The sequence below is a fragment of the Crinia signifera genome, chromosome 11 (assembly GCF_055691185.1).
Source record: "Crinia signifera chromosome 11, ASM5569118v1, whole genome shotgun sequence".
In the NCBI taxonomy this organism is placed as follows: Eukaryota; Metazoa; Chordata; class Amphibia; order Anura; family Myobatrachidae; genus Crinia; species Crinia signifera.
Window position 1 is genome coordinate 6810623 of NC_139227.1, and position 25060 is coordinate 6835682.

Genomic DNA, 25060 nt, shown 5'->3' on the forward strand with positions numbered 1-25060 from the left:
ACCGTAACACCTGTGCGCCAGGCTGCCTACCCGTCAATGTAATCATTAGCTCTCTGTTCTGCAGCAACAGCTTTCTCGTCTGGCTTTCCGGCTCGTTCAAGGAAGCAAAGAGCAGGATCCGCCCGGATAGTGTTGTATTTTTCATAACCTGAACAAGACATGATATCCGATTTGAGATACCACCACTTGAAGGAACAATACATATGAAGAAAATTGAAATAAACATATAACACATGCAACATGAGAGAATAATGTGCAGATATATAAAAAAAAAAAAAAAAAAAGAAGAACAATGCCACAAATATTTTAAGATTTTAACACTCATCTATCACACAAGGGGCAGTTGTTAACCATTGAAATAAGAAATAAAGAATAGGAGTGTGCCTATTAGTGCCTCCGTGCACCCTCAGATTGTCACTGAGACCCCCTCACAGATCCTACCATCGGGTGGGATGGACAACGGGGATCCCAGATGACACGCTACTGAAGCCACTCCCCCTGTCACTCTCTGGAATATCCCTGCCGCCGGATGTATACAGCCGTGCCCCCCTGTCACTCACTGCACTGCTGATGCTAGAGGCAGACAGTAGAGGTAAAAGGGGGTGTATTTAGATATTTTTTGGCGGAATTTATGCGTATTTAAACAGTTGTATGAGCATGCGCTGTACCCCTGAAGAAAACTGACAGAGTTCAGTTGAAACAGCTTGTGGCATTTGAATACCTTACTTTACGAATACTAAGTTCACATACACTCCCCCTTACCTTTGTATTATTAATCCAGAATGACGCCTTCAGGGGGTTGAACTACTGCAGTTATGTACCCCTCTCCTTATTTGGGTGTGATGGATCTTTTTCATATGTCTACAGTCATGGGATTTCTTGTTTTTATGTTGAATCATATTGCAATGTCTCCTATATGTGTCCTAGCAGCCTTACCCTTTGTGTTCATTTCTTGTAAATGTTTATTTTGTTCTATTATTACGTAAAACTCAATAAACACTATTGGAAAAAAAAAAGGAAAAAGCTTATCTCCATGACGAAGTCTTCATTCTGAGATGAAACCCGTTGGTCCTTTTGTATGTATGCTACTGTACTTATTTTTAATTCACTGCCAAAATAACATGGATTGAAAAGTATCCTAATTGCAGAATCATTCTTTGAGACTAGTAAGTTGGCCTGCTTTTATTGCACTTTTATTTCTAATAAGCAGTTCACACTTTGTTTTTATCTCTTGTTATCCCATATACAGTACGCTGAGCTATGTGGTCATCCCATGCCCAAACATATATGAACAAGATAATTTGTGGATCTATTAATCATTTTTTCACTATACCCCTTCTACATAAAAACACATACTGTACACGTAACCTCCTTGCTGGGAGCCAATGATGTTAACCAATGCTAATCGTGCTAAATAAAAATGTCAGAGTCCCCACTTACCATGCTTGAAGACGCCAATGAGAAGCGACTTATCAGCATCTGCATCCCACCAATTTACTGGTAACTCTGAATGATCAGGCTCTGGAACCCGTAAATCAATTTCACTTAAAAAGACAAGAACGAAAAATTTTAAAATACTCCTGCTTGCCAAGAGGGAGCAGTACAAAACAAGAACAGGGCATTGTGCTGCCATGGCAACGATATTCGTAAAATGACCGCATAGCCAATACATGGTTTTGGGTTAAACCCCGAAACTCCTAGTTATAAGCAGATGTAAGTTTACCTGACATCCATTCCATCAAGAACATTTTTGCTGTGCGGACCAATCACTTCCTGCTTGAGATAATACAGCATTCTCACCCTCAGCAGCACCCTGGAAAAATAATAAATGAAAACTATGTATCCTGTATCCTAAGGTAACCAATAGCCAACAGATATATGCAGCAACATGGATCAAACATATACGGTATCTTCAGGTACATCAAAGATAAAAATGGTGTTGGAAGGTAACGTTCTGGAACAAAAGCGAGAGCAAATGTTTTCTTTTCCTCCTTCTTGACAATTGGAAATCTAAATAAACAAGACATGGGCCCAATCGTATTGTATACAATATAGACAAATGGAATACCGCCCCTGTAATGGACATTTTGTCACAAATGATCCAATTCCTAATGCCCCTTTTGATGATGGCATGGTTTGAAAATTCAAGGTCATTCTCAAGTCCATTTACGTAGCAGCTGCTGAAAGATCTTGCCTAACGGATGAAACCAAAGCCTTAATTCATTCCTTTTGCGTTGCCAGTAAAGGAATATGTCAGAAGGGAGGTAGGACAGCAGAGATAGACTAGCACGGTCTGCACAGTTATCAGACAAGCAGTCTGCCCACCTGACAGAAGTCAGTCTACTACTTAGTGGGTGAACACACTGTGCAATGAGGCAGCTGGACGATTCAATTAGGACTATGGCCATGGGCAATTTGGCACTAGGCCAATACAATGTGTGTGCGGACTACTCAAAAATGCCTTGCCTGTTCTCTTCCATGTCCAATAGGGAAAATATGGTGCAATTTCTGCTAACTAGCTAGACAATTTTGACTATATTGTCAGGATGTATTATTATTATTTTACAGTTTCTTATACAGTGCAGCATATTCCGTTGCGCTTAATAATTGGAAACAAGTGATAAAACAAACCAACATGGAGGTAGGAGGGCCCTGCTCGAAAGCTTACAATCTATAGGGATAATAAGAGGGAAACATAAGGATAGGATTCCATAGCATGGCAGTCCCACCAGATTACAGGACAGTCCTGATGGGATGCAATTAGATATGAATACTAATGGAAGGTACGTGGGGGTTCGGAATATGATAGGCTGCCTGAAGAGATGAGTTTTCAGGTGAGTTTTCAGGGAACGCTACAGAGTTTGGAGGGTAGAGGAGAGTCTTCATGTGCATGGAAGGGCATTCCATAAGGTGGGTGCTCCCGACAAAAATTGCGTAACTGGGCTTGGCTGGTGGGAATATAATTAATCTGGTTTTGTAAATGTTGAGTTTGAGGTGGTGAGATGACATCCAAGATGAAATGGCAGTAAGTTGATTTGTTTCCCAAGTGAGGAGGTACTGTATAGATTGAGAAAAGCAGAGGACCTAAGACTGAGCCTTGTAGTACTCCAATGGATAGAGGTAGTGAGGAGGAGGAGGTAGAATCAGAGAAGCAAACGCTGAAAGAGCAATTAGATAGGTAGGATGAGAACCAAGAAAGGGTTGTGTTCTGAAGACCTAGGGATTGTAGTGTCTGTATGAGGAGAGAGTGGTCAACAGTGTCAAAGGCAGCTGAGAGATCTAGAAGAATAAGAAGTGAGAAATGGCCTTTAGACAGCAGTTACCAGATCATTCACCACTTTAGTCAGTGCTGTCTCAGTGGAGTGTTGAGGGGGAAAGCCTGACTGAAGTGGATCCAATAAGTTGTAGGAGTTAAGAAAGTGTGTGAGGTGAGTGTAGGCAAGTCTCTCCATTAGCTTGGAGAGGCATGGGAGCTGAGAGATAGGACGGTAGTTAGACAGACAGTTTGGATCAGAATTTAGTTCTTGTTAGAATGGGAGTTATTAGTGCATGCTTGAACAGAGAAGGAAAGATACCAGTAGAGAGGGGGTTACATATTTTAGTTAAGTTTGGGATAAGCACAGGATTAGTCAGGTTTACTGACTTGTAAGGGTATAGGATCCAGAGGAGAGTTGGTGGAGTAGGAAGATGAGAAGAGTGTGGATACTTCATCCTCACTTGTGGGGTCAAATGAGGAGAAATTGGGCTCAGGAAAGGAAGTAAGCAATTCACTGGCTGAAGAAGAGCATGCCATTTCATCTTGGATTTTATTTATCTTGCCCTTGAAGGAAGCAAGCTCTTGCACACTGACATTGGCTGGTGGGGAGGGTGAAGGAGGGTAAAGAAGTTATTTAAATGTATTAAAAAGTCACTTGGGGTTAGTGGCATGAGAAGAAATGAGATTGAAAATAAGTTTGTTTAGCGGTGGCCAGAGCATTACGATAGGAGTGATAGGTAGTCTTAAATGTGACAAAGTCACTTGGATTTTGAGATTTAGGCCACTGACGTTTCAATCGACGTGATCGTTTTTTCAGGTCTTGTTAATTTAGAGTGCCACGGTTGGCATCTAAGCCTACGTGGATTGTGAGGAGTAGCTGGAGCAGCTTCATCAAGGGCAGTTTGTGGAGTCTGGTTCAGGTGGGTTACAGCTGTCTCAGGACAGGCAAGTGTAGAAATGGGTGAGAGCAGTTGTTGCAGAGAGGTAGAAAGTTGTTGAAGATCAATAGCATTAGTATTTCTGCGGGTTAGAGGAGGCTTGCATGATTTAGGTATTACAGAGTTTGGAGAAATGGAGGAGGTTGAGAAGGTGATGAGGTTGTGATACGAGAGAGGGAATGGGGCGTTAGTGAATTCAGGAACAGAGCATAGCCTGGTGAATACCAGATCAAGGCAGTGTCCCTCCTTGTGAGTAGAGGAGTCAGACCATTGGGTGACACCAAGAGAATTGCCTGCCAAATTGCACCGTGAGTACATGGCTTGAAGTTGTGTGCAGTCCCTCAGCAGCATTTACATTTTAATACAGTAGCAAAGCAAAAAAGTTTGATGAAATGAACCAATATGGCACTGTAAGTAATCAAGTACAAATAATTTCAACAATATAAATGAAACTAAAGAATGAATTTGGATGTTTAGGTCTAAGTTCTCCCTTACTTGTTGCAGTGATGCTTTAAGTGCTTTTTATACCCATCGTCTTGTAGGAGGTGTTCTGGATTATATTTCCGCAGCCATTCAGCCTTGTGGATGTCAAAGGTGCTAGTCTGGGTCTTTACCTTCTTCCCTTTCCTGCCCCGGGGTACTGGAGCAGACAGGCCTGGAAGATGGATTAAACACAAAAGTCATCAGCCCAGACGACAGTATATATATATATATATATATATATATATATATATATATATATATATATATATATATATATAGAGGACAGGGGTTTGGCACTCCTTGTAACAGCAAAAACAGCAGCGCCGGTGCCTACACAGAGGATTGGTAGGAGATTTGTGGTGAGGCACTCGTGGCAATTGTAATCCAGAACAAAGCTAGCCAACAGGAGATAGCAGCAATCTCTCCTGCTGCTATCTCCTGTTGGCTAGCTTTGTTCTGGATTACAATTGCCACGAGTGCCTCACCACAAATCTCATCTCCTATATATTTGGCTACATCTGTCACTCAAAGTGGGTGTCTGTGTCTATAACGCTCTGTTCCTGGACTTTCCTCTTAATGTGTGATTGCCTTCATCTGTGCTGAAAACCTTTCTGAGAAATTAACCTGTTTAAAACAGGTGATGGCAATCATACATTAAGGGGAAGTCTAGAAACAGAGCATTGTGTCCCTCCTGGAGAGGGTCATGTTGGGAGGTATGTGACAGAGAACCAGCCCAGTGAGCCCACAGACAGTGCCAGACACCCACTGCCTTCCCATGTTGCCCAGCACTGCTACTCCACAGCCACCAGGTGAGTGCCCCCCTCCCGCGATTTGCGGCAACCCCCCCCCCGCGCGCCCCCCCCTCCCGCGATTCGCGGCAAAAACACCCGCTCCCCCGCGACCCCCCTACCGCGATTCGCAGCAAAAACACCCCCGCGACCCCCCCTCCCGCGATTCGCTGCAAAAAGAACCCCCCCACGACCCCTCCCGCAATTCGCGGCATAACCACCACCCCGCAACCCCCCCCCTCCCGCGAATCGCGGCAAACCCTCCCCCGTGACCCCCCCCCCCCCCGATTCGCGGAAAAAACACCCCCCCGCGACCTCCCTCCCGCGATTCGCGGCAAAAAGAACCCCCCCGCGACCCCCCCCCTGCACGATTGGCGGCACCCCCCCTGCGACCCCCCTCCCGCGATTCGCGGCACCCCCCCCCGCAATTGGCAGCAGCCCCAGGATTAAATGGCACATGCAAAACACTGACATGGCTATGGTCGACAATGAAAAAGGTTCACATGAGTTTTTGAAGATTTATTTTTAATTTTTTTAATTTTTTCATATTCATTGTCATGTGTCGACATGGACACCAATGAAGTGGCACACTTATGTCAACATTTACATGTGTTGACCTTTCTGTGTTGATTTTTTTCTTGTGGCGATTCGCGTCACACCCCCCGCAACCCCCCCTCCGGCGATTTGCTGCACCCCCCCGCGACCCCCCCCCCCCTCCCGCAATTCGCGGCAACCCCCCACCGGAACCCCCATGAACCCCGCTCTCCCGCGATTCGCGGCACCCACCCCCCGCAACCTCCCGCAAATCGCGGCACCCCCCGCTATTCGCGGCAGCCCCAGGATTAAATGGCACATGCAAAACACTGGCACGGCTATGGTCGACAATGAAAAAGGTTGACATGAGTTTTTGAAGATTTATTTCATTTTTTGAATGTTTTCATATTCATTGTCATGTGTCAACATGGACACCAATGAAGTGGCACACTTATGTCAACATTTACATGTGTTGACCTTTCTGTGTTGATTTTTTCTTGTGGCGATTCGCGTCACACCCCCCGCAACCCCCCCTCCCGCCATTCGCGGCACCCCCCGTGACCCCCCGCAATTCGCAGCAACCCCCCACCGGAACCCCTGTGAACCCCGCCCTCCCGCGATTCGCGGCACTCAACCCCGCGACCCCCCCCTCCCGCAATTCACGGCACCCCCCGTGATTCGCGGCAGCTCCAGAATTAAATTGCACATGGAAAACACTGACATGGCTATGGTCGACAATGAAAAAGGTTGACATGAGTTTTTGAAGTTTTTTTTTTCATATTTTGAATGTTTTCATATTCATTCTCATGTGTCGACATGGACACCAATGAAGTGCCACACTTATGTCAACATTTACATGTGTTGACCTTTCTGTGTTGATTTTTTCTTGTGGCGATTTGCGTCACACCCCCCCAACCCCCCCCCGCAACCCCCACTCCCGCGATTCACGGCACACAAAAACCCCCCGCGATTCTCGGCACCCCACCCCGTGACCCCCCCTCCCGTGATTCACGGCACACCCCCTGCGACCCCCCCTACCATGATTCGCCGCAACCCCCGCCCCCGTAACCCCCCTCCCGCGATTTGCGGCAACCCACCCCGCGACCCCCCTCCCGCGATTCTCTGCAATCCCTCCCCTCCCGCGATTCGCAGCATCCACCCCCCCACAACCCCCCCTCCTGCAATTCGCGGCACCCCCCGCGACCCCCCCTCCCGCGATTCGCGGACACCTAAGTTGCAATACAGGCATCTTTCATACAATTCTAACCATATTTCTCATATACAAACGTTCACAAATTAAGGGGGCGCAGCCCCTTACGACGGTGTGAAGAGCGCCCGTAGGGTGCGATGAATCACCTAGTATATATATATATATATATATATATATATATATATATATATATATATATATCCATCTCTGCTGTTTATGACTTTATAGGTGATCAGCAAATGCTGATTGTTTCACAGTTAAAATTAAGTTTCCCAGTATGCGGGGTATTCAATCCCCGACACTATTTCCGACAGAGAAATAGAGGTGGTCGCCTATTCAATGCTGTTGTTCCTGACAGCACTGAAGTGGCAGATCGACAGAATGGACCTGACTTTAAAAGCAGTCGGGTACGTTTTGCCGAAAACGAATGTGGATAGTCGAGATCGCGGCTGGTTCTCGACAATCCACAGCCGTTTTCGCTGAAATGCCCCCTTTTCGCTGCCCGGCAGGTGTAACAATGAATTCTGCCTGCCGATAAACTGTCGAGCGGACCGAAAATGGGCTAGGGTTCCGACTGTCAGGACGTTCCGACAGTCGTAAACCGGATTTGAATACCCCCCTATAGCTTCCAAATAAATATTGGATTTTCTAGCTCTAAAAAAAACTCTGTCAACAAGCAGTGAACATGCATATACAATTTCTTATACAACAAAATATTAATAAACCCACTAAGGTACAAGGTCAAGTGAACCGCCTAATTCCAATAGCAACAACATAATCTTGGGATAACAATGGCGAACACGCACCTGGTATAGACACAATGACCGTAACAGAGCCAGATGTAGCTAGGATGATTAATTATACAGCCTTCCATCACACACAGAATATCAGATACTATATTAATACATAGCACAAAAAAATGTCCTCCTTCAAATAAGAAGTCCATTTGGAAAAGACATTCATAGATCCTCTTAGGTCATCGGATTGCACAAATTCCAGAAGGACGGATGATTTGTTTACATTCTTCCCAATATGGTGGAGAATTTACAAAGATATACATTTGTACAATGCATTCCCAGGCTGAACGGAGCACAACCGTTTCGTCACTGCTTCGTCAATTTACAACAGATGTCTTTAAAATGTAGATCTGTGGCTAAATGCAAACACATTCATTTTTATTACATTTTTTTATCCCCCAAGATCTTCGGACCTGTTCAGGTTAAGGCTTAATAACCTACCAAGGTGGTTCTGTAACTCCCGAGTCTGACCATCTTCTGTTGGCGTGATGAGGTCCCAGATGAAGCTTTTGATCTTTTCATCTCCCCTGTAGTGCACCAGGCAATAAGCCAGCAAAGCTCGACAGATTATCTCCACATCCTGCTCATTGAGCTGCCTCTTGAAGCGGCCATGTGACAGTATGTCTCGCCATCGCCCCCACCTGGACAGATTAGACCGATTTAGTAGTAGTCCACCTTATGTATTCTTATTGCAACTCAAAGTAACCCTAGTCACTACTATTATTGTTGTTGTTTAGATTGTGCAGCACTGAGATAAAGTAATCATTCCCATCAGTCCGTGCCCGGTAGATCTATGATTTTTCTATTCACAAAAACTTACAATCAGGTCAACTTTTTTCAGAAATCAATTAAATATCAGTATATTTTTGGGCTGTGAGAGGAAACCCACAAGTGCCCTGGTTGGAATCAACGTCATGGCTCTAGTTCTACGAGGCAGCAACGCTAATCATGGAGCCGGTGTGTGTGTAGAGTTTACAACCTTTTTTCTTGGCTACCAGTGTTCTCCATCTACCTGGGATGAGCCCCAGAGAGCCCCAACTCCTCACAATTATTACACAACATTTTTCTGTTCTTATACTAAATTGTTACCCATAGACCAACAGGTTCTTCTCCACGCGGAAACACTCGGTCCTGCCATAGCCATTGCACCGATCGTATGGTCTCCGCAGCTTGGGTTTATCATCGCCCTCGCTCTCTGCTTCGGACAGCTCAGCCAGTTCATCTTTGGTGGCGCTGAAGGGCCGGGTCTGTTTGCGGATCCTCGGGGTGTCAATAACCAGGCTATTCTACAGTGGACACCAAGCATGGATCAGCTATATACTGTACACACATTGCATTGCCAGTTACAATATAGAGCCTCCTGACATATACTAGTCTAAGCTTTAGGCACAGAGCAGAGGACAGCTTTCTACAGAACTTTCAAAAACCATTACTAACATTTGCAAGTCTTGAATATGGTGAAGAAATACCAAAGGTTTCCTTTGTTGCATGAATAAATTATCCACACTGAAAGAATTGCAATAATATATTAATTAACCACCTATAAATATTGATTAAATATGGCCGAAATTATGGATGAAAACCTGCTTTTAATATGCTTTGTAAAAATCAAAACGCAGAATCTGTGAAAAGTTCACTCAAAAATCTTAAGATCACAGAGCTTTCTAGTGCAGTGGTTCTCAAACTTGGTCCCCAGGACACATTTTCCAGGTCACCCGACTGGTGCACTCATTACTCATTGACACATTTTAAAAGATCCACAGGTGGAGCTAATTATTTCACTTGATTCTGTGAGGAGACCTGCAAAACATGCACTGGTGTGGGGTCCTCAGAACCAAATTTGAGAACCTGTGTTCTAGAAAAACAACCAGGTATTACAGGTAGATATATGCTACGCATCCTTCAACTATGCAACCTGTGTCACTGTATAGGGAGTACTATATATATATATATATATATATATATATATATATATATATATATATATATATATATATATATATATATATATATATATATATATATACATATACATACACATATATATACACACACACAGATCTGACTAATTCACTATAAAACAGTACAATACATTATTATTAAAAGGCACTTACTCTTCCACTTGCTGAATCTAGGTCAATTTCTGCCTTTTTAGCCCATTTTTGCCAGAAGTTTGGATCATCCAATGAGATGTCAGTTCTGTTTCCAGAAGCCACAAAACTGGCCTAATGTAAGCAAACATATTAATCAATATTGTCATAAATGCTATAGAAACATGGGGCAAATGTATTAAGCCTTAAAAAGAGATAAATGCAAGTGTGATAAGGAGATAAATGTCCAGCCAATCAGCTCCTTAATGACTTTTTTCAAACACAGCCTGTAACATGGCAGTTAGCAGGTGATTGGCTGGACGTTTATCTCTCCTTATCACCCTTGGATTTATCTCTTGTTAAAGCTTAATACATCTGCCCCATAGTGCATAAACCTATGACAGTTCATAAGGAAACGAAGAGCCAGAGAAAAGAACTGTATGCTGGGCTTCTCTACAAAACTAAGAAGCTAACAAATTTCAGAATGCCCTAGTCAAAATTGTGCACTACATAAAACAGGTAAGAAAACATACCACACCAAAAAAACATTCCACGGACACTGGAGTCAGCCATACATAAGACCAGCACTTTTCAAACGCAGTCCTCAGGGACACAAATTCCATGTTAGAGACGGTGTTCCTCAGGGTAAAAATGATATAACCGTTCTCGCTTTCCTTATCTCCTTACAGTATTGTACAAGGGTATTTATTACTCACTGATACATTTTATAAGATGAAATAATTATTGTGCTTGTGATTCTGTAAGGAGCCCTGAGAAAATGCAATGGTTGGTGGATTTAAGAAGTACTACATTAGATGCTGATCTCCAAAGACAATAAACATACCTTGGCGAATGTTGACCCTCTTCCTTCAGATTCTATGGTAATGGTCTTAGTCCTCCTCTGAAGGATTTGGTCAATGTCTTCTTCACAGAACTTTGAGCCCTCATCTTCCTCATCCATGATAGCACCATAAGCTCCCCGCCTCAGAAGGTCTTCTATTTCTTTCTTGGAAAGCTGCTGAATCTATTCCAGACAAGAAAGCCGTCAAACTATCCATCCAGAACTTCCAAAAATCTATGAGTCCCTTAGTTATAGATAGTTACAGATAGTTACAGAGGGCATTTTATAGATGTATTTATGCCTAGTATGACACATTCTTCAAATGACTCAGAAGATACTGTAATAATATTAATTATATATTTTAATAAAGTATGTAACTAGTTCTGTGTAACCAAGTTACAGCCTTCAGTTTGGCTAATAAAGAAAAATAAAAAACAGAAAAAGGCGATTAACGCTAAAGATTCTCATGTGACATGGCATACGATGATGGGCTGCTTGGAGTGACTGCAGCAAAGATGTCATTATTTATAGATCAAAGTAACAAGATCTTCATTCTTTCATCAAACAACATTTTCAGAATAAAAAAACAGTATAAGGGCCATGGGTGACCTAAAAGCTTGTGTGAGCCTAAAACAGGCATGTCCAACCTTGGCCCTCCAGCTGTTGTGAAACTACAAGTCCCACCATGCCTTGCAACAGTTTTGCTATTAGGGAATGCTAAAACTATTGTGGGGCATGCTGGGATGTGTAGTTTCAAAATAGCTGGAGGGCCAGTAACAAAAATTACGGCATATAGAGAATTGTTGCATGGGGGAAAATAAAATAATGGTCAGCTAAAATACATTTGTGTTATATAATAATGTAAACACTTTACATAACTGTTGGAAACAGTATTTCTGATTACGGGGTACACTCTTGTCCCCGTAATAAGAAATACATTTTGCTAAGTATACAGCCAGACACACGATATGTCTGTCTGACATCATAACTCGGCAGGCATTTAAATATGCCCGCCCAGTTGTGATGTCAAAGTCATTGGTTCCTATGGCCAGGAACCAACTAATTGCATTAGATTGCTATTTGACTTAACTATCTGTGCTCAGTCATGTATAGTCTTAACACCTGGATGGTTTGGGTGCCCTGGGAACCATGTGTGGGAACCTCTGGCCTAGCGTGTAGCCAGCATAACGCCCACAATCACCTGAAGATCATACAAGGCAGTTTTCTGGACAATACATTTCTGTTAAATATGTAATATAATAAGTCATCAAAATGAAAGCTAAAAACACAACAGTTCTTTCAAAAAAGCAAGCAACGATGAAACATCCAATCAGAATAAAGAGATATAATAGAATCCCATAACTACAACCTAAAGTTCACAAATACAATTGTCACTAAAGCAGCACAATTATGCCATAAAAAATCAATCAAAGACAATTTATAAATGATATCCTGCCCTCCTCCGGAGACCTCGGTATTTGGACGACGAAGCTGCGCTAGCACTGGAGAACTCTTATGTAGCAGATGCGGGAACTGGGCCCCACACACTGAGTGCTGACATCTGTTAGGACAGGTGGGTCACCACCACCCAGTATGGAGCGGCTGCGATAGCTGCAGGTCACCCTGAGGATCTCAGTACACTATGGACGCTATTGTTCTGTATATGGCCAAACAAGCGGTAGTCGGCAATGCAGGATAGTCACTTACCCCTCCAACGCTGTTTTCTCGTCCGCTCATACTTTGTAGAACAGCTTTGTCCAATCCCAACTTTAGGCTGGCCCGGTCAAACATCTCTCGCTCATAGGAATTCCTTGTTATCAGCCTATAAACCTTCACCGCTTTGTTCTGGCCAATCCTATGGCACCGGGCTTGGGCCTAAGCAAAAGAATCGAGAAGGGTCTTTATGTGTAGAAATGACAGAATCATCCACCAAACACAGACGAGTGCACCCGACTCCATAGCCAATCAGAACTTACTGCAGGCTCGTGATGTAACAGTGTAAACAAACAGTCACCTCCAATTAAATAATTCCGTATTATCTGGTATAAATCCCTTATAGAAATATGGCAAAACTGGGACTCTTAACTATGTGTGTAACTCTGGTGTTGTCATGGGTCTTCAGTACAATGTTGGAGGTGCATCTAGAAATGAGCTCCTCGCACAGGCCCAACAGTAACTCCTCCCGTTACACTTCTCAGAGGGGTTTGTGTATTCCAGCATATAGAGATGGAGGGACACCATGTGCTCTCCCGCACAGAGGGGCACCATGTGCTCTCCCGCACAGAGGGACGCCGTGTGCTCTCCCGCACAGAGGGGCACCATGTGCTCTCCCGCACAGAGGGGCACCATGTGCTCTCCCGCACAGAGGGGCACCATGTGCTCTCCCGCACAGAGGGACACCGTGTGCTCTCCCGCACAGAGGGACGCCGTGTGCTCTCCCGCACAGAGGGACGCCGTGTGCTCTCCCGCACACAGGGACGCCGTGTGCTCTCCCGCACACAGGGACGCCGTGTGCTCTCCCGCACACAGGGACGCCGTGTGCTCTCCCGCACACAGGGACGCCGTGTGCTCTCCCGCACACAGGGACGCCGTGTGCTCTCCCGCACACAGGGACGCCGTGTGCTCTCCCGCACACAGGGACGCCGTGTGCTCTCCCGCACAGAGGGACGCCGTGTGCTCTCCCGCACAGAGGGACGCCGTGTGCTCTCCCGCACAGAGGGACGCCGTGTGCTCTCCCGCACAGAGGGACACCCTGTGCTCTCCCGCACAGAGGGACACCATGTGCTCTCCCGCACAGAGGGACACCATGTGCTCTCCCGCACAGAGGGACACCATGTGCTCTCCCGCACAGAGGAAACGGCTCCGGATACACACAGATTTATGGAACTAAAATAATCCCGTCCAATTAAAAAGGTACACGGTCAAGAGGTCGACCATAGGTAGTTCGATATTCATTAGGTCCACACCCTAGAAAGGTCGATATTGCTTTAGGTCGGCAGGGTTATTAGGTTGACACAAGCTTAGGTCAACAGTCAAAGGGTCAACATGGGTTTCTCACTTTTTTTGAGCTGACCGGCGGTATTTCATGCCCTTCCATCCTCTAGGGCGTGGAGCTAAAATAAAATAGCGTGCACCGACACGGTGTCCATGTCGACTGTGTCGACATTCTTGTCAAATTTTTGCCATCCCATTGACTGTCGACCTTCCCCAGGTCGACCTAATGCTTGCGCCGATCTAATGACCCTGTTGACCTAAAACCATGTCAACCTAAGGCCCGTCGACCTAATGATCCCAAATAAAATATTTACATTATTTGTAAGGAAACAAGCCTGTGTGAACCCCCATAAACAAGGGGCGTCTTCCCAAAAGCTTTATTTACACATATACGCTTATATATTCTGCAAACCCAAGCACTTGGCAATGAATGCCCCTCTTCTCAAACGGCTGCGTTCCCACCGGTCACCATCCTGGACAGAAAACATAATCTTCCTGATTCAGAGATGATCATTAATCTGCAAAGTTGCAGATGACGCCACCCAGAAAAAAAGAAAAAATCCACCCGCGTAAATTTGTGAGCGAATCGCAAAACGGTTGTTGAATCGGTGTTGCCTCCCAAATCCATGTGCAATTCCCAAAGGTTTTTGCAGTCTGCGCCTGTGAGTAGAGTAGGTCTGACCCTTCCACTACACTGCCACGGAAACTAGGCCAGCAGTCACATCACAGACCCTCCTGTAATACGCTAGGCCATGCCTGTGTTATCACACTCCCAGAAAACTGCCAGCTTCCACCACAAACGGCAGCATCCCCTCAGCCAGCACCGGCAGCATCCCCTCAGCCAGCACCGGCAGCATCCCCTCAGCCAGCACCGGCAGCATCCCCTCAGCCAGCACCGGCAGCATCCCCTCAGCCAGCACCGGCAGCATCAGGGTTTATATGTATTGTCTTTCGCATCGGGCTTGCACACGCGTACTTGTACTCGATCTGAAAATTCTCTAATTAGTGATCACCTCTGAATCAGGCCCATTATCCATCTGCAACATTTCATTGAAAATAAGAGAAGATGCCACTTGACAGTCAAAGGGGTAAATTTGCTAAGATCAGAGTTCTTTTTTTATGTAGCACCTTCTAGAAGAAAAAAAATGCAATCTTTTTGGTTGCTAGGGGCAACATCCCATCTTCAATATCTCATCTTTATTGTGAATTGCTGAAAACTAATATTTCACTGACAACGCTGCAGATTTTTATTTCTGCAGGTTTGTAAATAAAGGTCATTTGTTGCCATGAGAAACGTCAACTTTTGCAGTTATTCGTAGAACATGAAAAGCAAAGCTGAAGATTTGATGTCCTGATTTAGATAGGACACTGCTGATAGGACACTGCTGATAGGACACTGCTGATAATGACGGCTCAGTCAGCATCCCCATAGCCATAGTCAGCAGGCAGAATATGGGTTTGGATCACATTAGAATTGTGGTCATTCCAAACTCACTGCTGTCAGAACACGCTACTGACCTGGAGGTCATTCTGAGGATTCCAATCAGAATCAAATATGATACAGGTGTCAGCAGCAGTCAAGTTGATCCCCAGGCCGCCTGCCCTGGTACACAGCAGGAACACAAAACGATCAGAATCTGGCTTACTGAAGCGATCAATTGCAGCTTGCCGTAGGTTTCCTCGGACTCGCCCATCAATGCGCTCATAGAGGTATCTGTAGGAGAAAACAAAAATCAAGAGGGAAATCTATAACCAAAAATGTAAATGTAAGATTTAACCAGGCAATCTAAAAAAGTGCAGATATCTATCTATACATACATACATTCATACATACATACACACACACACACACACACACTACATGACATACTGTAACAAATAGTGCAGGGCCCTTTGTCGAGACTAGGCAGGCAGAATAAAAACCTATCTGCACGTGAATTCATACGGATGTGCGATAGCCGGGATACCAGCAATCAGAATACCGATGCAGCCATACGGAAGTAGGGAATCCCAACAAGGGTCAGGTAAGTATACTGACAATCCCTCCCCGCAGACTAACCCTAAGGGCTATTTCACAGGCTCCGGCTCCTGCCAGGTGGCAAAACCCTGCACAGCCAAGAAGCCGTGCCGCACTGAGAAGTTTACAATGGAGGGGATGGCCACAGAACGGCAGCCATCCCTTCCAGTGGTGGGATCTGGCTGCAACCAGGTGACCGGGCCGTAGCCGTTCCGTGTGAATGGACACAATCATGTCCATTATTAACTACTGTGTGCAGTAGGCTTTTGGCCATGCAGGGGTTCGCTGCCCGGCAGGAGCCGGAGCATGTGAAATAGCCCTAACCTTCCACCGCACCTGCAGCCTAAACCCCCACCCCACACAGCATAACCGGAAGTTCTCACAACTGCAGACTTTAGTAGCTGTTCCCATGATTGAGCGCTACTGTGGGATCTGTACCAGCAATCTGGTGTGGTGCAGGGTGAAGGGAAATAACTAGACGTCCTAGTGAGAACCCACCGAACACTGTTTTCTAAATGAGCCAGATTCCTTTCTCTAGTTGTACTTATAAATCAATCTTTGCTAACCACGACTGTGACAACTATCATTGACTCAATTTGTAATCACTGTTATCAAATTGCCATTTGATTTGCTATGGTTTTGTTATTTGGGGGGGGGGGGGATTCAATGCGTGATTCTGACTGTCGGAACATACTAACAGTCGGGACCCGAGCTGTTTTCGGTCAGCTTGCCAGCAACTCAACAAGCGGGATTCACCGTCCCGCCAGTTGAGTGATGTAAATTGGCATGTTGGAGAACACGCCCCTGGATTGTCAAGATGCAGCCGTGAATTCGACAATCTACGGACATTTCCGACAAAACAGATTTGACTTGTTTTAAAGTTGGATCTGTTTTGTCAAACTCTGCCTTCAATGCTGTCGGAAACGGCAGCATTGTATAGGCGGCGGGCGCTATCTATCCGGTCAGAAATGGCAGCATTGTATAGGTGGCGGGCGCTATCTATCCTGTCGGAAATGGCAGCATTGTATAGGCGGCGGGCGCTATCTATCCTGTCGGAAATGGCAGCATTGTATAGGCGGCAGGCGCTATCTATCCTGTCGGAAATGGCAGCATTGTATAGGCGGCGGGCGCTATCTACCCTGTCGGAAATGGCAGCATTGTATAGGCGGCGGGCGCTATCTATCCTGTCGGAAATTGCAGCATTGTATAGGCGGCGGGCGCTATCTATCCTGTCGGAAACGGCAGAATTGTATAGGCGGCGGGCGCTATCTATCCTGTCGGAAACGGCAGCATTGTATAGGCGGCGGGCGCTATCTATCCGGTCAGAAATGGCAGCATTGTATAGGTGGCGGGCGCTATCTATCCTGTCGGAAATGGCAGCATTGTATAGGCGGCGGGCGCTATCTATCCTGTCGGAAATGGCAGCATTGTATAGGCGGCAGGCGCTATCTATCCTGTCGGAAATGGCAGCATTGTATAGGCGGCGGGCGCTATCTACCCTGTCGGAAATGGCAGCATTGTATAGGCGGCGGGCGCTATCTATCCTGTCGGAAATGGCAGCATTGTATAGGCGGCGGGCGCTATCTATCCTGTCGGAAACGGCAGAATTGTATAGGCGGCGGGCGCTATCTATCCTGTCGGAAACGGCAGCATTGTATAGGCGGCGGGCGCTATCTATCCTGTCGGAAATGGCAGCATTGTATAGGCGGCGGGCGCTATCTATCCTGTCGGAAATGGCAGCATTGTATAGGCGGCGGGCGCTATCTATCCTGTCGGAAATGGCAGCATTGTATAGGCGGCGGGCGCTATCTACCCTGTCGGAAATCGCGCCAGACATTAAGCTGCACCACATTTATACACCACATGCAGCATACCGGTTGTGTCTTGTTAATAACATACTGAAGGTGTACAGGCCTCGGTAATGCTGTTAGCCAATACCGGTGAGGGCTGGTTTAGTGCCAGTTCCCCTTATTCCCATACATCTGCGCTTGTATGAAACACATTTATGAATAGGAACTTCAAGTAACAGTATTATTTATCTAGTTCCAAAACATATTATTCAATGTTTGCTAATGGATTTTGACACTGAAACAGTGTTTTTATTTTCTACCCGTCTACATTTATAGAGCACTTCTTGCCAATTAAGATAAGTGTAACAACATGCCTCCCGTACTCTCTGTTCAAAGGTGCTAGGTAATGGGAAGAATGTACTCTACTGTGCAATATAATAACTGGCCACTAGTGGGACATAATCCACTGATTCATTCATGTATTCAACAGTAGTTATTTATTTATTTATTAACAGTTTCTTATAAAGCGCACTCATATTCCGCAGCGCTTTACTGAGAATATTTGAACATTCACATCAGTCCCTGCCCCAGTGGAGCTTACAATCTATATTCCCTATCAGATGTACACGCACACACATTCATTCAAGTTATTTTTTATTAGGAGTCAATTAGCCTACCAGTATATTTTTGGATTGTGGGAGGAAACCGGAGTACCCAGAGGAAACCCACTCAAGTACAGGGATAATATACAAACTCCACACAGTTAGAGCCATGGTGGGAATTGAATAGAACCCATGACCTCAGTGCTGTGAGGTAGTAATACTAACCATTACACCGTCCGTACTGCCCTGTATATATAACACATGGTGGGGATAGAATCCATGACCTCAGTGCTGTGAGGCAGTAATGCTAACCATTACACCATCTGTACTGTCCTGTATATATAACACATGGTGGGGATAGAACCCATGACCTCAGTGCTGTGATGCAGTAATATAACCATTACACCGTCCGTGGTGCCCCGTATATATAACACATGGTGGGAATAGAACCCATGACCTCAGTGCTGTGAGGCAGTAAAGTAACCATTACACAATCCATAATGCCCTGTATATATAACACATGGTGGGGATAGGACCCATGACCTCAGTGCTGTGAGGCAGTAATGCTAACCATTAAACCGTCCGTACTGCCCCATACTGTATATATATATAACACATGGTGGGAATAGAACCCATGATCTCAGTGCTGTGAGGCAGTAATGCTAACCATTACACCATCCGTACTGCCCGTATATATAACACATGGTGGAGATAGAACCCATGACCTCAGCGCTGCGAGGCAGTAATGCTAACCATTACACCATCCGTACTGCCCTGTATATATAACACATGGTGGGGATAGAACCCATGACCTCAGTGCTGTGAGGCAGTAATGCTAACCATTACACCATCCGTGCTGCCCCGTATATATAACACATGGTGGGAATAGAACCCATGACCTCAGTGCTGTGAGGCAGTAATGCTAACCATTACACCATCCGTACTGCCTGTATATATAACACATGGTGGTGATAGAACCCATGACCTCAGCGCTGCGAGGCAGTAATGCTAACCATTACACCATCCGTACTGCCCCGTATATATAACACATGGTGGGGATAGAACCCATGACCTCAGCGCTGTGAGGCAGTAATGCTAACCATTACACCATCCGTACTGCCCCGTATATATAACACATGGTGGGAATAGAACCCATGATCTCAGCGCTGTGAGGCAGTAATGTAACCATTACACCGTCCGTACTGCCCCGTATATATAACACATGGTGGGGATAGAACCCATGACCTCAGTGCTGTGAGGCAGTAATAGTAACCATTACACCATCCGTACTGCCCTGTATATATAACACATGGTGGGGATAGAACCCATGACCTCAGTGCTGTGAGGCAGTAATGCTAACTATTACACCATCCGTACTGCCCCGTATATATAACACATGGTGGGGATAGAACCCATGACCTCAGCGCTGTGAAGCAGTAATGCTAACCATTACACCATCCGTACTGCCCCGTATATATAACACATGGTGGGGTACGAACCCATGACCTCAGTGCTGTGAGGCAGTAATGCTATAACCATTACACCATCCGTACTGCCCCGTATATATAACACATGGTTGGGCTAGAACCCATGACCTCAGTGCTGTGAGGCAGTAATGCTAACCATTACACCATCCGTACTGCCCCATATATATAACACATGGTGGGGATAGAACCCATGACCTCAGCGCTGTGAGGCAGTAATGTAACCATTACACCGTCCGTACTGCCCCGTATATATAACACATGGTGGGGATAGAACCCATGACCTCAGTGCTGTGAGGCAGTAATGCTAACCATTACACCATCCGTACTGCCCCGTATATATAACACATGGTGGGGATAGAACCCATGACCTCAGTGCTGTGAGGCAGTAATAGTAACCATTACACCATCCGTACTGCCCTGTATATATAACACATGGTGGGGATAGAACCCATGACCTCAGTGCTGTGAGGCAGTAATGCTAACCATTACACCATCCGTACTGCCCCGTATATATAACACATGGTGGGAATATAACCCATGACCTCAGTGCTGTGAGGCAGTAATACTAACCATTACACCATCCGTACTGCCCCGTATATATAGAACACATGGTGGGGATAGAACCCATGACCTCAGCACTGTGAGGCAGTAATGCTAACCATTACACCATCCGTACTGCCCCGTATATATAACACATGGTGGGGATAGAACCCATGACCTCAGTGCTGTGAGGCAGTAATGTAACCATTACACAATCCGTACTGCCCCGTATATATAACACATGGTGGGGATAGAACCCATGACCTCAGTGCTGTGAGGCAGTAATGCTATAACCATTACACCATCCGTACTGCCCCGTATATATAACACATGGTGGGGATAGAACCCATGACCTCAGTGCTGTGAGGCAGTAATGCTATAACCATTACACCGTCCGTACTGCCTTGTATATATAACACATGGTGGGGATAGAACCCATGACCTCAGTGCTGTGAGGCAGTAATGCTATAACCATTACACCGTCCGTACTGCCCCGTATATATAACACATGGTGGGGATAGAACCCATGACCTCAGTGCTGTGAGGCAGTAATGCTATAACCATTACACCATCCGTACTGCCCCGTATATATAACACATGGTGGGGATAGAACCCATGACCTCAGTGCTGTGAGGCAGTAATGCTATAACCATTACACCGTCCGTACTGCCTTGTATATATAACACATGGTGGGGATAGAACCCATGACCTCAGTGCTGTGAGGCAGTAATGATATAACCATTACACCATCTGTACTGCCCCGTATATATAACACATGGTGGGGATAGAACCCATGACCTCAGCGCTGTGAGGCAGTAATGCTAACCATTACACCATCTGTACTGCCCCGTATATATAATACATGGTGGGGATAGAACCCATGACCTCAGTGCTGTGAGGCAGTAATGCTATAACCATTACACCATCTGTACTGCCCCGTATATATAACACATGGTGGGGATAGAACCCATGACCTCAACGCTGTGAGGCAGTAATGCTAACCATTACACCGTCCGTACTGCCCCGTATATATAACACATGGTGGGGATAGAACCCATGACCTCAGCGCTGCGAGGCAGTAATGCTATAACCATTACACCATCCGTAGTGCCCCATATATATAACACATGGTGGGGATAGAACCCATGACCTCAGTGCTGTGAGGCGGTAATGCTAACCATTACACCATCCGTACTGCCCCGTATATATAACACATGGTGGGAATAGAACCCATGTCCTCAGTGCTGTGAGGCAGTAATATAACCATTACACCATCCATACTGCCCCGTATATATAACACATGGTGGGAATAGAACCCATGTCCTCAGTGCTGTGAGGCAGTAATGTAACCATTACACCATCTGTACTGCCCCATATATATAACACATGGTGGGAATAGAACCCATGACCTCAGTGCTGTGAGGCAGTAATATAACCATTACACCATCCATACTGCCCCGTATATATAACACATGGTGGGAATAGAACCCATGTCCTCAGTGCTGTGAGGCAGTAATGTAACCATTACACCATCTGTACTGCCCCATATATATAACACATGGTGGGAATAGAACCCATGTCCTCAGTGCTGTGAGGCAGTAATATAACCATTACACCGTCCGTACTGCCCCGTATATATAACACATGGTGGGGATAGAACCCATGACCTCAGCGCTGTGAGGCAGTAATATAACCATTACACCATCCATACTGCCCCGTATATATAACACATGGTGGGAATAGAACCCATGTCCTCAGTGCTGTGAGGCAGTAATATAACCATTACACCATCCGTACTGCCCCATATATATAACACATGGTGGGGATAGAACCCATGACCTCAGCGCTGCGAGGCAGTAATGCAAACCATTACACCATCCGTACTGCCCCGTATATATAACACATGGTGGGGATAGAACCCATGACTTCAGCGCTGTGAGGCAGTAATGCTAACCATTACACAATCCGTACTGCCCCGTATATATAACACATGGTGGGGATAGAACCCATGACCTCAGTGCTGTGAGGCAGTAATGCTATAACCATTACACCATCCGTACTGCCCCGTATATATAACACATGGTGGGGATAGAACCCATGACCTCAGTGCTGTGAGGCAGTAATGCTATAACCATTACACCGTCCGTACTGCCTTGTATATATAACACATGGTGGGGATAGAACCCATGACCTCAGTGCTGTGAGGCAGTAATGCTATAACCATTACACCGTCCGTACTGCCCCGTATATATAACACATGGTGGGGATAGAACCCATGACCTCAGTGCTGTGAGGCAGTAATGCTATAACCATTACACCATCCGTACTGCCCCGTATATATAACACATGGTGGGGATAGAACCCATGACCTCAGTGCTGTGAGGCAGTAATGCTATAACCATTACACCGTCCGTACTGCCTTGTATATATAACACATGGTGGGGATAGAACCCATGACCTCAGTGCTGTGAGGCAGTAATGATATAACCATTACACCATCTGTACTGCCCCGTATATATAACACATGGTGGGGATAGAACCCATGACCTCAGCGCTGTGAGGCAGTAATGCTAACCATTACACCATCTGTACTGCCCCGTATATATAATACATGGTGGGGATAGAACCCATGACCTCAGTGCTGTGAGGCAGTAATGCTATAACCATTACACCATCTGTACTGCCCCGTATATATAACACATGGTGGGGATAGAACCCATGACCTCAACGCTGTGAGGCAGTAATGCTAACCATTACACCGTCCGTACTGCCCCGTATATATAACACATGGTGGGGATAGAACCCATGACCTCAGCGCTGCGAGGCAGTAATGCTATAACCATTACACCATCCGTAGTGCCCCATATATATAACACATGGTGGGGATAGAACCCATGACCTCAGTGCTGTGAGGCGGTAATGCTAACCATTACACCATCCGTACTGCCCCGTATATATAACACATGGTGGGAATAGAACCCATGTCCTCAGTGCTGTGAGGCAGTAATATAACCATTACACCATCCATACTGCCCCGTATATATAACACATGGTGGGAATAGAACCCATGTCCTCAGTGCTGTGAGGCAGTAATGTAACCATTACACCATCTGTACTGCCCCATATATATAACACATGGTGGGAATAGAACCCATGACCTCAGTGCTGTGAGGCAGTAATATAACCATTACACCATCCATACTGCCCCGTATATATAACACATGGTGGGAATAGAACCCATGTCCTCAGTGCTGTGAGGCAGTAATGTAACCATTACACCATCTGTACTGCCCCATATATATAACACATGGTGGGAATAGAACCCATGTCCTCAGTGCTGTGAGGCAGTAATATAACCATTACACCGTCCGTACTGCCCCGTATATATAACACATGGTGGGGATAGAACCCATGACCTCAGCGCTGTGAGGCAGTAATATAACCATTACACCATCCATACTGCCCCGTATATATAACACATGGTGGGAATAGAACCCATGTCCTCAGTGCTGTGAGGCAGTAATATAACCATTACACCATCCGTACTGCCCCATATATATAACACATGGTGGGGATAGAACCCATGACCTCAGCGCTGCGAGGCAGTAATGCAAACCATTACACCATCCGTACTGCCCCGTATATATAACACATGGTGGGGATAGAACCCATGACTTCAGCGCTGTGAGGCAGTAATGCTAACCATTACACCATCCTTACTGCCCCGTATATATAACACATGGTGGGGATAGAACCCATGACTTCAGTGCTGTGAGGGAGTAATGCTAACCATTACACCATCCTTACTGCCCCGTATATATAACACATGGTGGGGATAGAACCCATGACCTCAGCGCTGTGAGGCAGTAATGTAACCATTACACCATCTGTACTGCCCCGTATATATAACACATGGTGGGGATAGAACCCATGACCTCAGTGCTGCGAGGCAGTAATGCTAACCATTAAACCGTCCATGCTGCCCCAGTAAAAATAATGCCACCCCTAAATAATGGCACTTTCCCCCCAGCAGAACATACTGACCTGTATCCACAACCCCAGTTAGTCTTACATACCGTATAAGCTGCGTAATAAATACCTGATATAATATAGTTGGCATTTATGGCTATGACAGCACCGCTCACATTTTATTTATTTTTTGCAGGTGGAATGACTACACCCATGTCCACGTGTCCTCACCTCTTGTGCATGAGATAGTCTTCCAATATGTCCAGACAACGCACCATCTGGGAGAAGATCAGCACCTTGTGGCCTCCTGCCTTCATTTTAGGCAGTAATTTATCTATAAGGACCAACTTCCCGGCAGATTGGATCATGGCCTGGAGGTAGAAGTCCACAGCCATTGGATTGTGCGTTTCTCGAAACTCGCCGAGAATCTTCTCTTCAGCACCTGAAATAAGCCAATAAGCAATATGAAGATAGGCTGCACATCCCTGCAGGTATTGATTTACCATGATGAATACACCAATCAAATGCATGCTTTCATTTTCTAACCTGTTCAACAACGGACAACTAAAGCCAAACATCAAGTAACAAAAATAACCCCTATAAATAAAAATAAAAATGGAATTCATTAGCATACACTTGAACAATGTGGAGATCCCATAGTATCCCTATGGGAGAGAATAGAGTACTTTCTACCCAAAACCCTGATACGGAAAGGTACCTATGA

General features: G+C 45.5%; 1 protein-coding gene across 7 annotated transcripts in view; it reads right to left on the reverse strand.

Annotated features, from left to right (window-relative positions):
- CHD9 (chromodomain helicase DNA binding protein 9) overlaps window positions 1-25060 on the reverse strand; it is a 178055-nt gene that overhangs the window by 28754 nt on the left and 124241 nt on the right. For all 7 annotated transcript variants that reach the window (XM_083165333.1, XM_083165334.1, XM_083165335.1 and 4 more), the window contains 11 exons: window positions 24568-24778; window positions 15450-15645; window positions 12645-12812; window positions 10941-11120; window positions 10121-10231; window positions 9096-9292; window positions 8448-8647; window positions 4690-4849; window positions 1724-1813; window positions 1441-1544; window positions 31-148 (listed from right to left, as the gene is read on the reverse strand). In XM_083165333.1, the coding sequence (XP_083021459.1) occupies window positions 31-148; window positions 1441-1544; window positions 1724-1813; window positions 4690-4849; window positions 8448-8647; window positions 9096-9292; window positions 10121-10231; window positions 10941-11120; window positions 12645-12812; window positions 15450-15645; window positions 24568-24778 (1735 nt within the window). The remainder of the gene's footprint in view (window positions 1-30; window positions 149-1440; window positions 1545-1723; window positions 1814-4689; window positions 4850-8447; window positions 8648-9095; window positions 9293-10120; window positions 10232-10940; window positions 11121-12644; window positions 12813-15449; window positions 15646-24567; window positions 24779-25060) is intronic.